This window comes from Hevea brasiliensis, chromosome 6, assembly GCF_030052815.1.
Source record: "Hevea brasiliensis isolate MT/VB/25A 57/8 chromosome 6, ASM3005281v1, whole genome shotgun sequence".
Taxonomy (NCBI): domain Eukaryota; kingdom Viridiplantae; phylum Streptophyta; class Magnoliopsida; order Malpighiales; family Euphorbiaceae; genus Hevea; species Hevea brasiliensis.
The window spans coordinates 104,618,691-104,637,001 of NC_079498.1; the positions used below are offsets into that span (position 1 = coordinate 104,618,691).

At 38.2% G+C, this 18,311-nt stretch overlaps 1 protein-coding gene across 1 annotated transcript; it reads left to right on the plus strand.

Annotated features, from left to right (window-relative positions):
* Positions 1 to 14,504: 14,504 nt before the first annotated feature.
* On the plus strand, positions 14,505 to 17,944 carry LOC110670723 (auxin-responsive protein IAA27). The gene is made up of 5 exons (XM_021832881.2): positions 14,505 to 15,223; positions 15,895 to 16,124; positions 17,133 to 17,274; positions 17,404 to 17,465; positions 17,554 to 17,944. Exons 1-5 carry the CDS (start codon positions 14,667 to 14,669, stop codon positions 17,589 to 17,591), a joined length of 1,029 nt encoding a protein of 342 aa, XP_021688573.2. The 5' UTR covers positions 14,505 to 14,666; the 3' UTR covers positions 17,592 to 17,944.
* Positions 17,945 to 18,311: the final 367 nt, after the last annotated feature.

Genomic DNA, 18,311 nt, shown 5'->3' on the forward strand with positions numbered 1-18,311 from the left:
ATATTGGCTTAATGACTATCCATGTTAGTTAATGGAATTAACCCATGGTCAAAGTGGCATAATATTTGAAATAATTAAGTCAATTAAATTGCTAATGAAGGATTAAGGACCTGGCAGAAGTGGGTTAATTTGGACTAAAAGGAGAAAGATATAACAAGGTTCTTTACAAGTAGCATGCTTACACATTAGACATTTTCTCTAAAGTTGATTGGATGTTTCAGATGACACTTTTTTGGGTGGATGAGACAGCATCTTGGGTATGCAGATTATGCATACTCTGCACTCTTTATTTAATTCTCATTAAATCTTAAAAGGTTGATTTTTTTTCCATAATTTTATAGTTTTTGTGTTCAACAATGAGATCATGTTACTAAAGGAGCAGCCTAATTTATATAATTAAATAATAATAATGATGATGTGTAGCTACCAATTTCTGTTCTAAAATGCCACCTCTTGGCTGCTTCTCCAATCTCCAGTGATGCAATGTACTGAATAAATTTACAATAAATTTTTATTAAGATTTAAATTCTAAATTTTATAATTTTAAAAATAGTTATAATATTATTAGTTAAACTAAAATTTATTAATTTTAAAAAAAATTAATTTCAAAATATATAATTTATTTTATATATAATATATAAATTATGACTCTTAAATTATTTTTATCAAAACCAAAAGTTAAATATAATACAAAATACATTTCAATAATCATCCCTTAATGATATATGAAAAAAGGATTGGTTATATAAAATTTTGGATAAAGTATAATTTAGTTATTCAAATTTAATAAAATTTTTAATTTAATTTATGTATTTTTAAAATTAAATAATTTAGTAATTGAAATTTGAAAAACTTATAACTTTATTCTTGTTATTGGAATTTTAATTAAGTTACCATTAATTTTAGTAAAAATAACTAAAATACTTTTAGCTATATTTTCAATTAGAAAATAATTTAATTTATGAGATTTTATTTTATTGATAATTTAATTTTTGACATTTGGTTAAACTTATAAATTACTCATTGCAATTTTAAAATAAACAATTTAGTTCATAATATTTTAATAAACTTACAAATTAATCCTTACCATTAGAATTACTTTTAATTCTCCATTAAATTTGGTAAAAATATTAAAATACTTTTAATTTTATTTTTAATCTAAAAATAATTTAATTATTGAAGTTTATTCTTTTTTTTTTATTTTTTAAATATATATATAATTATTTATATATTATTAAAATAAAAATGGCATAAACAGAATTTAATAAAATTATAAGTGTAACACCCCAAAATTTTAAATTTTATGAGCATTTTTGGTATTTTAATTTTATTTAAATTTTAGGAATTTTTTTTAGATTTTTCGGATTTTAAAAATCGAGTTCGATTTTCCGAAAATATAAACTTTGATGATTTTTAAAAATTAATTTAAAAACCACGTGACAAAACTAAAAATATATTTGGAGTCTACGTATTTTTCTGAGTTTTCTGGAAATTTTTCAGAATTTTTGGACCTCGTTTTCGGTCCCGAGGCAGAGTAAAAATTCAAAATTTTGTATTTTGAATCGGACCGATCGAATCGGATCGGTCTTCGTCTCTTTTTCTCCTCCCATCCCGCGCGCGACGACCCTCTCCCCTTCTCTCTCTCTTTTCTCTCTCCTCCCTCCTCCCCTTGCCGCGCCGCCGCCTCCCCTGCGTCCCCACCTCGCCAGCGCCCCACCTCGGCCCTTCCCCACGGCCGGCCGCCGCCTGGAACGCCGGAAAACGGCCTTGGAAGGGACGCGCAGCGCGCGCGCGCCGTTTCGGCTTCTCCGGCCAAATCCGGCCGATCCGGCCACCAATTGGACCGGGTCTTGTGTCTAAAATCATTTACTTGGCGAGAGCTTTCCATAGACACCAAGAACGCCGAAATCCATCGAGCGGTTTGTCCGATTTTTGCTCGGGAAGATTTTAGCCCATTTCGAATTTTGGGCTAGATTTCTCGAAAACCGTGAATCCCACAAGAAAACCGAGGCCACCAGCACGCTCCATTCGTCGAGAGCTTCGCAACGACATAAATTTCGAATTTTTCCGACACCGTTTTTCGGTGGGTCCCACGGAACTTCGTAGTGTTTTTCCGAGCATTTAATGAGCTTAGAAAATTCTGAAAAATTTATGTACTAACCCCCGTGTTATGGGCTTCGTGTACGTATCCTCGATTCGCGGAAATTCGGCGATTGACCGGTTCGCAAATTTCGGGCCGCATGCACTGCACGGAAAAGTCTCCGAATTGGACCGAGGTTTTGGCTAGTCCCCATTGTCGACGCCCCAGCGCTGCCTCAAGTCGGAATCGCAAAGGTAACCCCGACCCTTGCTTTGTCGGAATTTTCTAGTGCTTAAATAGGATTAAAAATCCATAAAATATTCGTGGTAGCTTAGAAAATTACGATTCTTTTGGCAATCGCTTAGTAATAGTGCTAAGGACCGCGGGCAAAGTTTTATAATTTTTAGAGCTTGTTGGGCAGTTTTTGCAAAAATGATAAATAATAAGGACTAAATTGAAATTTTGCGTATTGTGATGGATAACTGATTTGATGGGCCCAGGAGGGGCTGTGTGATATGATTGAACTGTGGATATATGGATTGTGAGTATAGAAGTGTGTTTTGAACCCTTTTGCAGGTTGGGTAGGTCCTAGGTATAGGGAGACTCACTGGATTTTCGCACGACTTAGGACGTAATTGGTCTTTTCTTTGTTTGTATTGAGTCGATTGTATTAAATAATTGTAATATAATTGTCGTGAGCCGATGACCTTCCTCCTCCGCCCACCGCCACAATGATTGTCGTCAAGTTTGTGAGTAAAATATTAATTTTAATTGTAATTTCGGTATTATTATATGTTCAGCATGCCCATGCATCACTTATATGCATATATTTATGTAGTTAAACTCTAGGCACGATTTATGATGCATTGATAAATGTTAAAGTGCCATGATGTTGTTGTGGTAATTTGGAGCAGTGTGCGTGCGTTGGCGTGCGTGTGATGTGGTGTGGACTATGGATAGGACGGGTAGTCACGGCTTGAGTTCTTCAGGACCCGATCCTTCGAGGGGTAGTCACGGCTTGAGTTCTTCACTGGGACCTCGATTTGGCTTATTAAGCGAAAGTCCGCTTGAGTTCTTCACTGCACCAAAGTTGGATTTAAGAGAGTCAGATAGGGATCACCCCATATGTTATGATTGATGCTACAGGGTGCGTGAGTGCTCCAAATTACCTTTTTGATGTTATGATGTGAAAATGTTGTTGATGTTGCATTTCACTCTACAGGGTGCATTAGTTCTAGATAGTTATAGAGATTATGGTTAAAATTGATATTTTACTCTCTGAGTCGAACGCTCACTCTGCTCAATATTTTTCAAAGCACAGGAGGATTTTATTTTGGTTAACCTGCTTTTCTCCCTCGCAGATCAATTATTACTATTTGTATAAACTTGTTAAATCTTAGAATTTCCGCATGTGTTAGAAATGTTTATTTGATTTGGGTCTGTAAACTAAATTATTATTTTGGGACCTGTAAACTTAATATGCTATGCATGTTTGATGGATTGGATGAGGGAGCTGAGCTCCCATTTATTATTATGTTGATGAGTATGTGGAGGGTGAGCTGAGCTCCCCAATTGACTATATATTGTGTTTACAGGTGGGGTGAGTCGAAAACTCCCCGTTGGTAAGTCCATTTTATGGCCGGACTCTGTCCATTTGTTTTCTTGAAATTGGGCCCAAATGGGCCTTAGAGTTGGGTTAATGAACAGTTAGGCTTACTACGGGCCTCAAGGGCTTTAGGCTGGCCCAGGTCCTAGTGCCGATCCGGCCCATAGGTTGCGTCGTGACAAATGTGGTATCAGAGCTTAGGCTCCAGATTCATAGGGAACAATTGTCTAAAGTGTTGGGAAGAGTCTACTAGGAGTCACATGCAGAAAATTAGAGTCCACATTCGTCTTGCATTGTCATCTTTGCTTCTAGTTTCTGCTTCATATATTGTGTGTAAATATGAGTCTATAGAGCTGTGTAATGTGCAGTTTTGAATTTTGTGGGCTAATGCTGCTGAATTTCAGGAAAATGCGTAGAAGGTGAGAGCCGCCATCGCACCAGAACCAGATGTGCCCGACGAGGTGTCGGCACAGGATGAGGCGCCTGCCCCGAGGAGGCGGGGTAGGAGGCCTAGAGCTGCTCAAGTAGAGGAGCAGCCACCCCCAGTACAGGATCAGTCCTTTATGGCACAGGGTCCCATGGACCCCATGGCAGCTACTCTAGCTGGTCTGCAGAGAACCATCGACATGATGGCGCAGTATATGGTCCACCCTCCACAGCAGCAGCAGTCCACCGCACCAAGAGAGGAATCTTACAAACAGATCATAAATTTCAAGAAGTTGGTGCCTGGTACCTATGATGTGTCAGACGATGCATATCGGTTTTTGGATTCCTGCAGACAGGCAGGAACAGAATTACAGTTGACTGATAGAAGATTGATAGAGTGTATGCAGCATGTCATGGGGCCTATGCCTAGACAATGGATGAATGACTACGTGTTACCCCGGATGGAGGGTTTGACATGGGCTCAGTTTGTGGAACTTTTTATCAATTGGTTTGTGCCAGAAAGCTTTAGAGATCAGAAGCAGTGGGCCTTTGAGGCCTTAAGACAGAATGGCAGGTCTGTAGACGAATATGCTACAGAATTTCTGGAATTGAGCAGATATGCCCCTGCAGCAGTAGCTACAGAAACTATGAAGGTGAAGAGATTCCTAAGGGGGCTTGACAGGAGGTATGCGAACCTAGCCATGATGTCTGATCAGTCTTTTGACGTGGTAGTTGATCGAGCTAGACAGATAGAGATCAGCTATGTCATGATGACAATGGAGAGCCAAGAAAAACAGAGCAGAGGGTTCCTCAGGTGTCCCTTCCTTGGGTACACCAGATAGTGGTGGCCAGAATAATTACAGAGGAAGAAGTTGGAACAAGAAGAGTGGTTTTAGACACAAACCTCGAGGATTCGCACTGTGGTACGGATCCAAAGAAGGGTCACGCTCAGGTACAACAGCCTGGTCCAGTTCAGGATCCTCCTTGGCACCTTGTGCACAGTGTGGAAGAGGACATTCAGGACCTTGTTTGATGGGATCAGGAGTATGCTTCAGGTGTGGCCAACCCGGTCACTTTGCTAGAGAATGCCCCGTTTTCAGTGAGCCACAGATGGGGTCACAGGGTTCTGTTGCAAATGTTCCTCGCCAGTTGTATCCGGGTACTTCCAACATGGCAGTGATCGATTCGATGGCCGAGGAAAAGGGGGACGTGGATTTGAAGGCGGTCAGAGGTAGAAGTCGAGATCGTGGTTACGCCACTCAGGGTAGGGGTCAAGCTCGGGTTTTCACCCTGACCCACCAGGATGCTCAGGCTTCCAATGCAGTTGTGGCAGGTATTCTTCTGGTCTGTTCTTATGAGGCTCGTGTTTTGATAGATCCGGGTGCTACGCACTCATTTGTCTCCCCTGTGTTTGCCATGAGGTTGGTTAGAAACCCTACAACTTTAGAGTGCCCTTTGTCAGTAGCTACCCCACTTAGTGACAACATAGATGTAGATATGGTTTTTCCGGATAGCCCAGTAGTAGTGGATGGAAAGATTCTCCCAGCAAACTTGGTTCCTCTACCAGTAATGGATTTTGATGTAATTTTGGGGATGGATTGGTTGGCAACTCATTATGCCACTTTAGACTGCAGGAACAAAAAGGTGTATTTCCACATACCTGGTGTGGAAGAGTTTAGCTTTGACGGTGACAGGAGCGTGGCTCCATATAACTTAGTGTCAGCAATTAGTGCTAGAAAAATGTTGAGGCGTGGATGCCAAGGGTATTTGGCATTGGTGAGAGATACATCTGTAGAAGGTGTTAGCATGGAAAATGTTCCTGTTGTCAGAGAATTTATGGATGTCTTCCCAGAGGAGCTTCCAGGATTGCCACCAAGAAGGGAAATAGAGTTTTGCATTGATGTTGTGCTGGGTACAAACCCCATATCGATGCCACCTTACAGGATGGCACCAGCAGAATTGAAAGAGCTGAAGGAGCAACTACAGAGCTTTTGGACAAGGGTTTTATACATTCGAGCACTTCACCTTGGGGCGCTCCTATTCTATTTGTGAGAAAGAAGGATGGGTCATTGAGGTTGTGTATCGACTACAGACAGCTGAACAAGGTGACTGTGAAGAACAAGTATCCACTTCCTCGGATCGATGATTTGTTTGATCACCCAAGGAGCTAGATTCTTTCCAAGATAGACTTGCGATCGTGCTACCATCGCTTGAGAATCAGGATTGATGACGTGTCCTAAACGGATTTCATGACAAGATATGGTCATTATGAGTTATTGGTGATGTCTTTTGACTCACTAATGCACCAAAGAAATTTCATGGACTTGATGAACAGGGTGTTTAAGTCATTTTTGGACCGTTTTGTCATCGTATTCATAGATGACATTCTGGTATACTCTCGGACCGAGGAAGAACACATGTGGCACTTGAGGATGGTGTTGCAGACGTTGAGGGAGCCCCAGCTATATGCCAAATTTTCAAAATGTGAATTTTGGCTAGAAAGCATCTCATTCTTGGGACACGTGGTTTCTAGTGACGGCATTCAAGTGGATCCCAAGAAAATTGAAGTCAGAATCGATTGGCTTAGGCCTACAAATACCACCGAGGTGCGAAGTTTTCTGGTTTAGCCGCTACTATAGGCGTTTTGTACAAGATTTCTCCAGATAGCGGCTCCCTAACTAAGTTGACCAGAAGAATGTTCCATTCATTTGGACAGATGATCGTGAGGTGAGTTTCCGTGCTTAAGGAGTGTCTAACCACCGCTCGTGTTGACACTACACCGTGAGTGGTGAAGGATACACCGTGTATTGTGACGCCCAGAGTTGGCCTAGGGTGTGTCTTGATGCGTAATGGAAAGGTAGTGGCTTATGCTTCAAGGCACCAAGAGGCATGAGCAGAACTACCCCACCCATGATTTGGAAATGGCGGTGTAATCTTTGCACTAAAGATCCGAGACACTATCTCAGTATGGTGAAGTGTGCGAGATATACACCGACCACAAGAGCTTGAAGTACATCTTCCAACAGAGGGATTTAAACTTGAGACAGAGGAGATGGATGGAGCTTCAAAGACTATGATTGCACCATCCAGCACCACCCCGAAAGGCCAATGTTGTGGCAGATGCCTTGAGCGTAAAATCTTCCGCGCTTACGCATATTTCAAGAGAGAAGAGACCATTGATTCAGAGGTACATGAGTTGATGGATCAAGGTTTAATCCTAGATCTTTCAGATGAGGGGTATTGTTGGCTCACTTTTCAAAGGTGAGGCCGACTTGAGGGACAGAGTTAGAGTTTCCCAAAGACAGAGACCAACAACCGATGAAGATTATAGAAAGAGTACAGAAGGTGAAGGTGGTGAGTTTGGATTTGCCAATGATGGCGCCTAGTGCAAGGTTCTAGGATATGTGTGCCCGATGTGGACAACCTCAGAATGAAATCATGCGAGAGGCACATCAGACATCAGACATGGCCCACCTGTGTTCTACCAAAATGTACCATGATGTGAAACATAGCTACTGGTGGAATGGCATGACGAGAGAGATAGCAGACTTTGTGTCCAAGTACTTGACGTGTCAGAAGGTGAAGTTTGAACACAAGAGACCGTCAGGGAAGCTGCAAGAGCTCCCTATCCCAGAATGGAAGTGGGAAATGATCACTATGGATTTTGTGACTGGGTTGCCTCGTACCTCGTGAGGATATGACTCGATATGGGTAATTGTAGACCGTATAACCAAATCAGCTCACTTCTTGCTCAGAAGACTACATACTCGTGGCACAAGATGCCGGCTCTACATTCGAGAAATAGTCAGATTGCATGGAGTTTCGGCTTCCATAATATCTGACAGAGGGCCCCAGTTCACTTCTCGATTTTGGAGAAAGTTGCAGGAAGCACTTGGCACACAGTTGAACTTCGATGCAATTTCCACCCTCGCATGCACGGACAAATTGAAAGGACAATCCAAACATCGAAGACATGCTTCGCATGAGTGTCTTGGATTTTGGAGGTCAATGGGATGAGCAACTAGCTTTGGTGGAGTTTGCCTACAACAACAAGCATTACTCCAAAGATAGGGATGGCACCCTATGAGGCATTATATGGAAGAAAGTGTAGGTCTCTCCGTGTTGGACAGAAATGGGGAAGCGAAGGTGCATGATGTAGACCTAGTGCAAGACACTTGAGGTAGTTCCTTTAATCGTGGAACGATCGAGGACACTTTCGATGAGATGTAAGAGTTATGCAGACCCCAGACGGAGGGATGTGGAGTTTGCAGTGGGCGACTATGTATTCCTGAAGGTTTCTCCAATGAAGGGAGTCATGAGATTTGGAAAGAAGGGCAAGTTGGCACCTCGGTATATAGGACCTTTTGAGGTTACTCATAGAGTTGGAGCAGTTGCCTACCGGTTGGAGCTACCACCCAACCTCTCTCACGTTCATCCCGTGTTTCACATCTCCATGCTCAGGAAATACATTCCCGATCCTTCTCATGTCTATCGCAATGGATGTGATAGAGCTAAAAGAGAACTTGACATTTGAGGAGCAGCCTGTAGCCATAGTGGACTACCAAGTGAGACAGCTGAGATCAAAACAGATCCCTATGGTTAAGGTTTTGTGGAGGAGTCAGTCAGTGGAAGAGTGCACTTGGGAGTCAGAACGGGACATGCGTAGCAAGTACCCTTATCTGTTCAATGTATAATCATGTGCTTTATTCTGCCTTGTGTAAAATTCGAGGATGAATTTTCTGTAAGGGGGGAAGAATGTAACACCCCAAAATTTTAAATTTTATGAGCATTTTTGGTATTTTAATTTTATTTAAATTTTAGGAATTTTTTTAGATTTTTCGGATTTTAAAAATCGGGTTCGATTTTCCGAAAATATAAACTTTGATGATTTTTAAAAATTAATTTAAAGACCACGTGGCAAAACTAAAAATATATTTGGAGTCTACGTATTTTTCTCGAAGTTTTCCGAATTTTTTCGGAATTTTTGGACCTCATTTTCGGTCCCGAGGCAGAGTAAAAATTCAAAATTTTGTATTTCGAATCGAACCGGCCGAATCGAACCGGACCGGATCGGACCGGTCGAATCGGACCGGTCTTCTTCTCTTTTTCTCCTCCCTCCCGCGCGCGACGACCCTCTCCCCTTCTCTCTCTCTTTTCTCTCTCCTCCCTCCTCCCCTTGCCGCGCTGCCACCTCCCCTGCGTCCCCACCTCGCCGGCGCCCCACCTCGGCCCTTCCCCACGGCCGCGCGCTGAACGCAGGAAACGACCTTGGAAGGGACGCGATCTTGCAGCGCGCGTTCGGCTTCTCTGGCCAAATCCGGCCGATCCGGCAACCAATTGGACCGGGTCTTGTGTCTAAAATCATCTACTCGGCGAGAGCTTTCCATAGACACCAAGAACGCCGAAATCCATGGAGCGGTTTGTCCGATTTTTGCTCGGGAAGATTTTAGCCCATTTCGACTTTTGGGCTAGATTTCTCGAAAACCGTGAATCCCACGAGAAAACCGAGGCCACCAGCACGCTCCATTCGTCGAGAGCTTCGCAACGACATAAATTTCAAATTTTTCCGACACCGTTTTTCGGTGGGTCCCACGGAACTTCGTAGTGTTTTTCCGAGCATTTAAAGAGCTTAGAAAATTCTGAAAAATTTATGTACTAACCCCCGTGTTATGGGCTTCGTGTAGGTATCCTCGATTCGCGGAAATTCGGCGATTGACCAAGTTCGCAAATTTCGCCGACATGCACTGCACGGAAAAGTCTCCGAATTGGACCGAGGTTTTGGCTAGCCCCCCATTGTCAGACGTCCCGAGCGCGTTCCCGAAGTCGGAATCGGCAAAGGTAAACCCGAACCTTGCTTTTTCGTAATTTTCTAGTGCTTAAATAGGATTAAAAATCCATAAAATATTCGTGGTAGCTTAGAAAATTACGATTCTTTTTGCAATAGCTTAGTAATATTGCTAAGGACCGCGGGGCAAAGTTTTATAATTTTTAGAGCTTGTTGGGTAGTTTTTGCAAAAATGATAAATAATAAGGACTAAATTGAAATTTTGCGTATTGTGATGGATAACTGATTTGATGGGCCCAGGAGGGGCTGTGTGATATGATTGAACTGTGGATATATGGATTGTGAGTATAGAAGTGTGTTTTTAACAGGTTAGCAGGTTGGGTAGGTCCTAGGTATAGGGGAGACTCTGCCGGATTTTCGGCACGACTTAGGACGTAATTGGTCTTTTTCTTTGTTTGTATTGAGTCAGATTGGATTAAATAATTGTAATATAATTGTCAGGTGAGCCGGGACAGCCTTCCTCCTCCGCCCAGCCGCCACAGTGATTGTCGTCAAGTCTGTGAGTAAAATATTAATTTTAATTGTAATTTCGGTATTATTATATGTTCAGCATGCCCATGCATCACTTATATGTATATATTTATGTAGTTAAACTCTAGGCACGATTTATGATGCATTGATAAATGTTAAAGTGCCATGATGTTGTTGTGGTAATTTGGAGCAGTGTGCGTGCGTTGGCGTGCGTGTGATGTGGTGTGGACTATGGATAGGACGGGTAGTCACGGCTTGAGTTCTTCGCTGGGACCCGATCCTTCGAGGGGTAGTCACGGCTTGAGTTCTTCGCTGGGACCCTCGATTTGGCTTATTAAGCGAAAGTCCGGCTTGAGTTCTTCGCTGGCACCAGGTTGGATTTAAGAGAGTCAGATAGGGATCAGCTCCCATATGTTATGATTGATGCTACAGGGTGCGTGAGTGCTCCAAATTACCTTTTTGATGTTATGATGTGAAAATGTTGTTGATGTTGCATTTCACTCTACAGGGTGCATTAGTTCTAGATAGTTATAGAGATTATGGTTAAAATTGATATTTTACTCTCTGAGTCGAACGCTCACTCCTGTTCAATATTTTTTCAGGCTACAGGAGGATTTTATTTTGGTTAACCTGCTTTTCTCCCTCGCAGGTCAATTATTACTGTTTGTATAAACTTGTTAAATCTTAGAATTTCCTCATGTGTTAGAAATGTTTATTTGATTTGGGTCTGTAAACTAAATTATTATTTTGGGACCTGTAAACTTAATATGCTATGCATGTTTAATGGATTGGATGAGGGAGCTGAGCTCCCATTTATTATTATGTTGATGAGTATGTGGAGGGTGAGCTGAGCTCCCCAATTGACTATATATTGTGTTTACAGGTCGGGTGAGTCGAAAACTCCCCGTTGGTAAGTCCATTTTATGGCCGGACTCTGTCCGTTTATTTTCTTGAAATTGGGCCCAAATGGGCCTTAGAGTTGGGTTAATGAACAGTTAGGCTTCCTACGGGCCTCGGGGGCTTTAGGCTGGCCCAGGTCCTAGTGCCGGTCCGGCTCATAGGTTGCGTCGTGACAATAAGTGTTTATTTATAAATATAATATTTAAAGATCAATTTATAAAATATATGGATAATTTGTAACTAATGAAAATTTTTAAGGAATTTAAAAGTAATTAATTTATATTTTAATAATTTAAATTAAAATTTTTTTAATTTAATAGAATTTGGAATTTAAAAATATAATACTAAATTATTAATAAAGTATAATTTTAGAGACTATATTATATCCAAATTAAAAATAAAGATAATAATGTTTTAGCTGTTTTGCTAAGATTAACAAAATTCTAATGTCAGTACTAAATTATAAGGATTGTAAAATTTTTAAAATTAAATTATTTAATTTAAAAATATAAAATTAAATTATAAATTTTATCAAATTTTAAATATAAGGTTATTATTATTTTTAAAAAAAATTATTAAAAAAAATTGAAAAATAGTGCAGTGTTGCAGGAAAGGGGCAAAGTGGCGTCAGACGGAAGGTTTAACCGGAATGGTCAAGTTGCCGCTTTACTTGACCGTTTACTACGGTGCGCCAAAGGGTCAATGACCCAATCATGACGGGTTTACTTCCGTCAACTCCAGCAACAAAAGGCCGTTAGGCGCCCTTAAGACCGCAAGTGGCGACGTGGGAGAATCTGAAGCGTTCCATTTTCATGCTTGGTTACTGAGCGTTGGATTTGTTGCGCATGATTTCTGCTTTTGGATTTGTTGCACAATGAGCGTGGGATAAGGCACACGCGTGGAGAGGAATTATTGGCTGCACTGCTATTTATGTTCCCCCTTATAAAAATACATAGGGCCTATTTTCTAAAATTAAAAAAAATATTTTTATTTTCTAGGTGTGAGCATTTTCTATAATTATTTTATTTTTTTTAATTTAATTTATTTATATTTTATTATTAAATCTTTGAATTTGATTGAGATCAAGTCCAATTAAACTCGAAATCAAACCGTATTAATAATTCAATGAATTGCATTGATTCTAAGTCAGACCGTAGAGGATCGGTTAGAGTCTCTTCTTGAAACCTTAAATAGAAATCGAAAATTTGAACCATTGGCTTTGGTTGGTTCAAATCGTATTTTTATTTTTTCTAAAACAAATTTGATAGCAACTTTTGATAGTGCTATGTGAATTAAATTATTTTCAAATCGAAACTAAAATTGCAAAAAAAAAGAAAAATTATAGCCCTTTTGAATAAAATTAAAATTAAATAAGAATTGATTAAGAATAGAAATTAATTAAAACTAGACTAATCTTGTCTGATTTTAATTCACTCTCTCAGAATCTGTTGATTATTACTAAAAATAGATCCAAACTAAATCAATGGTTAAACATAACAATTGATAAGGTATATGTAAAAATCAATGTATCTGAACCCGAATTCATTTCAAACCTAATTAAAATTTATTTTCAACTATCTTAATTCATCTCAAATTTGATTATTATTATTCAAAAAATATCTGAACCCATTTAATTTTATATATTTTAATTAAATTTTATATAAAGAATTATTTTATTAATAATTTATACTTTAAAATTTTAATAAATTTATAAAATATTTTAATTTTATTTTTATATAAAATAAATATATAAAATTTTATAAATATTATTATAATATATATATATTTTATATTTAATTAAATATTTATATAAATAAATTTAAATAACAAATAATAATTATATAAAATTGAACCAAACACATTATAAATATTAATTTTTAAATTTAAATATATTTTAATTTAATTATATATTATTTAAATTTATTTTATTAAAATTTATTAAATTAAAAACTCATAAAAATCTAGCACATTGCTCTCTCCGCCAGCGGCCAAGCCTATCCCATGGGAAGAAAAGATTCACCGACACAATCAACCTTGCAGCAAGAAATTCACCCGACAGTTCACTGACCCTAACAGTAAAGCGAAAATCAATCAGAAAAATCACGTCTCTCACTTTTGTATATTACCATTTACAAAATTAAGAGAAACTAAAAATAAATTTTATTTAGTTTGATAATTATTATTATTATTATTATTTGGCAGGTTTGTCTTATTCGAATATAGGAGTTTTGAAACCCGAGATTTTTGATCCCATGTTGCTCTGATTGTTCGATGTCAGCTTTCCAGCCATTTCCCACAATACACATACATGCACACAGAGGAAGTAAACATAAATATATATGTATGCACGTAATCATGAAAAGGAAAAGAAGAAAATATATATATTATATATATATATATATATATATATATATATAAAATGGGGTGAAAAAGGAAGAGTTATGATCGCAGATCTGAATTTTTGTCACAGCATTTGATATTACCAAGCATACGACACACAGATGTTCATTTCGTTCCGTCACTTTCTGCTCTGTTTCTGCACTTTTTTTTCTTTTTTCTTATACAGCCTTAGCTTGCGTTATAGGTGAAATAATAATGACCGTACTCGAGTAAAAACCTTGTGACACAACGCACAGTGTAAAATGTTGCCGGGGGATACTCAGTGGCCTGTCGGTGGAACCCTTCTTGAGTAGAAAATTAAGAGAGTGGGTCTGCAGTGAGTGATATGTGTTTGGTTACTAAGAGTCAGGCTGTTGGAACATTTCTTCTTCTTCTTCTTCTTTTTTTTTTTTTTTTAATTGATAAAGATTACATTTTTTTTTATTTTAATTTAGCAGCAGCATGCACATCTCATCAACAAGATAATGGTGAATGTGATTATGATAAATATGTTTATCAGAGTTCGTTTTCGAAGTAAGAAACTGTAGAACTAGACTGGGTATAGCGAATAGCATTCTTGATCCCATCCTAAAGTCATCATGCTTTACTTTTTTATTCTTTTTTTATTTATTTTTTATTTTTTTTTTATAATACATAGGAAAGAAATCATGCCTTTACTTTATGGTATTGAAAAGGTTTTGAATCCCCCCCCAAAAAAAAAAAAAAAGAAAGTTAAAATTTTTTAGCAAAAATCAAATATTTATATATAAATGAAAAGCAAAGTAGCTACAGAAAGGCTAAAGAAGCTTCTTTTCTGCATCAACAAAAACCAGCCCTTGCAGAGCTAACCAGACTGCATATCTATCTCTCTCTCTCTAGCCATTCTCCTGGTCTCGTTCTTGCTCCTCAACCTTTTGCTGGTCTGTATTTTTCAAGTTCTTTCATCGTGAACAACTTTGATGTCTATTCCAAAAGAACATGATTACATAGGCTTATCAGAGAATTCTCCCATGGAAAGAATCTCTGACAAGCTTTCCTCTTCCTCTTCTTCCTCCTCTACTCTCTCAACAGAAGAGAACAGCAACATAAACAAGAATTCTCTCAACCTGAAAGAAACTGAGCTCAGGCTTGGTTTGCCTGGGTCTCAGTCCCCTGAGAGAAAACCCTTGCCTGGAGTGTCTCTTTTTGGTAAAGATATTGATACCAACACTAATGGGTATTCTCTTAGCCCATTAAAGAATTTAGTCTCAGGGGCTAAAAGAGGTTTCTCAGATGCCATTGATGGGTCTTCTGGGAAATGGGTTTTCTCTGTGAATAATGGATCTGATGCTGGTTTGAATAAGGGGGCTGTGTTATTTTCTCCCAGAGGTGATAATGGTAATACACAGAAATCTTCTGTATGCGGACCAGCTAAGAAAGAGGTTGTCGGTGTTATTACTCAATCTCCAAAGCCGGTTCAAGAGAAGAACAGTCAAGTATCTGGTGCAAATGAGAACAATAATGCTCCTGCTTCAAAGTAAGCTCACCTAACCTACTATATAGAGTTGGTTTCTTTGTTTGGGCCGTTAAGGTTTGTTACTCTGTCTGTTGCCTTGACTAATCTTTAATTACAGTGAAAATTGTGGAAAAGGGAAGACAAGCAAACTATTAAGTTCCCAGAAAAATGAAACAGTGAACAAATCAAACCATCTGCTCTGGTTTGGAAGATAAATGGAATAACTAACCTCTGGTCTAGCCACGAGTGTTACACTTAGCGCAGGAGGGTGTTCTTAAAGGGGGTTTGGGACCCGGAACATAGAAATTGGAAAAGAACCTTCAGTTTTCAATTTCTCTTCCTTTTCTAATCATGTTCATTTATTTTCTTTATAATTTTTGCTTTTTCTTTCTTGTATTTGGTTTAATTAATCTCTAGTTAGCCTCCATAATCTTGTTTGGTTTATGATTGTTTTCTGCTGGACATTTAACTCTGTTTAGTTGTCACTTCTTTTTGTGATAGAATCTAAATTTTTATGCTTCTCACTCATGCAATCTCCGGATTATGTTAAATGATTTGCTTTGAAGAACTTGCAGAGTTCCTATGTGTTCCATGAAAATTTCTTAAAAATTAATGATGCATGTTTTCTTGTCATTTCCATTTCAAGATTATGGCAATTTTGGTGAATGCTGATCCAAAATTTTATGCAACAGGGCACAAGTGGTAGGATGGCCACCTATTCGTTCGTTCAGGAAGAACACTATGGCCTCTAATTTGACAAAGAACAATGAAGAAGCTGAAGGAAAATCTGGATTTGGTTGCCTTTACGTAAAGGTTAGCATGGATGGTGCACCATACCTCAGGAAGGTCGACCTCAAAACCTACACCAACTATGTGGAACTTTCATCTGCACTTGAGAAGATGTTCAGTTGCTTTACCATTGGTATGCCCTCTCTCCCTCTCACACAAACAAGAATTTAACCCCCAACACACACAGTTGAATCATAAAGCGCATAAACAACCCCAGCTAAAACATAGTTATGCAAAATATCTGAAGTGATTGCTTACATCTATTTCCTGTATTGTTGAATTGAATATCTTATTCTTGAATGTTTATGCTGTACAATTTTTTCAGCTAAGTTTCTGCTTGGATGCTTAAAATAAAATGGGATAAAATGTCAATTTGCTCCTCATCTTGACAGTAAAATTTAATTAAAAACAAAACATAAAAGTTGGGTTAATTAAATTGTGAAATTGGTAAATTAAATTAATTTACTCTAAATTCAGGTCTGTGTAAAAAACGCAGTAAAGTGGTATTTTAACATTTTACAATTTTCTCTCTAAAACTTGTAAAAAGCTACAAATTGGTCTGTCTCTTTATGCTCTTTATATCTCTACTCTTTCTACCTTCGTCCATCTCTCTATGTTCCCTCCCAAAAAACAATGGTAGAAAACAAAATTCATTTGAAAATTAAAATAAAAAATCATCAATTTGTAATTTTTGTAAAATTTTAATTGATTTATTTTGTCAATTTTAGAGTCTAATTGATCTAACTTTTGAATTTTATATTTAATTGAACTTTATTACAAAATCATGGGAAGAATTGAACTTTTGTACAAATAAAATATTTAAAATGAGACATTCTGCCATTGGAATTTTTGTCAATGTAGAATTTTTTTTTAAACTGCCTACTAAAAAAGACTAGCAAGAGATAGTGGGTTTGGACATGTTCTGTTGTTAATATTGACCATCTCCACCACTGGAAATTTGGGATCTTATGGTTGACCAAAGTGAAGAAGAATGTTTTGTTTCTAGGGACATATCATTTCAAATCTGCTCTTCTCAATGGGGGCTAGCAAGATTCTGGATTTCATGTTATCTGCATATTTTCTAACTTGGGTGTTCTTAGATGTCATGAAAGGTCATTGACTTGTGTTGGCTATGATTCAGGACAATGCGGTTCCCATGGATTTCCAGGGCGAGATGGCCTGAGCGAGACTTGTTTAAAGGATCTGCTCCATGGCTCTGAATATGTTCTCACATATGAAGACAAGGATGGTGATTGGATGCTTGTTGGTGATGTACCCTGGGAGTAAGTGCATTCACTTTTAACATTCAATTTTGAAGCTTATGAATAATTTTTAGTGCGCTGAATTTGCATAATTTGTGCCTTGAGAAAACTGAGATATTGGTAAAACTTTGTTGTTCTATGTTAATACAGGATGTTTACCGACTCATGCAGGAGGCTGAGGATCATGAAAGGTTCAGAGGCAATTGGACTTGGTAGGTCCTATTAATTTGTTTCCATGGACAAATTTTAACATTTGTATATCCTCTGAGAAAATGGGTTTTGATCCTTGTGCTTTTGCAGCTCCAAGGGCCATGGAGAAATGCAAGAATCGTAATTAGTGTACAAGCATCATTATTCAAGGAGGCTCAAAAACAAGTTTTCTGAAATTCCAAGAAGCCTGAAGAGTGTGTAAAAGTTGAGTACTTTGCTCATGAGCAGTATATGTTTGGAAATGTCATAAGTTTGCTTTTTTTAGTGAACTGGGGAAGAAAAAACTTTCTAGTAGACAGAATGTCATTGAAGACAAATATTTAGGGTTTGCTTAGTTTAATTATTCTCTTAGCTCTACTCTTTTCATGTGTATTTCAAGTTATGTAAATGAATGGATTGTTTATAAACCATCTTCTATCTCCCTCTTTAAATAAAGAAGAGTTTTATTAGCTCTGATCAATACAATGCTCAATTACTAAAATTTGTTCCTAAATGATTATCATTTGGTATGCAATGTGGTCCTATGAGAAGATTCACTCACAAGAACATACTGTTGTAGGGTTACATACAAGTATCTGTATCACAGCTTCGTTAGTTATTTCGTTCAGGATTAATGCCAGGAGGCACCACTGCAATCTGTTACTGTGTTGTCTCCAACTTTCCTGCACATCTGCAGGACCTCTATTTCTAAAACTCGACGGCTGCTATTAACTAGTACCACCACAGTTACCTCCATTGATTGTGGAAAATAGGCCATTAAAACAGGTAAGACTTGAATAATCACGTTTTAAGAGGATACAGTAGCTACTGTGCCCAATTCTGCTCAATTAAGTTAGAAATAGTATAGT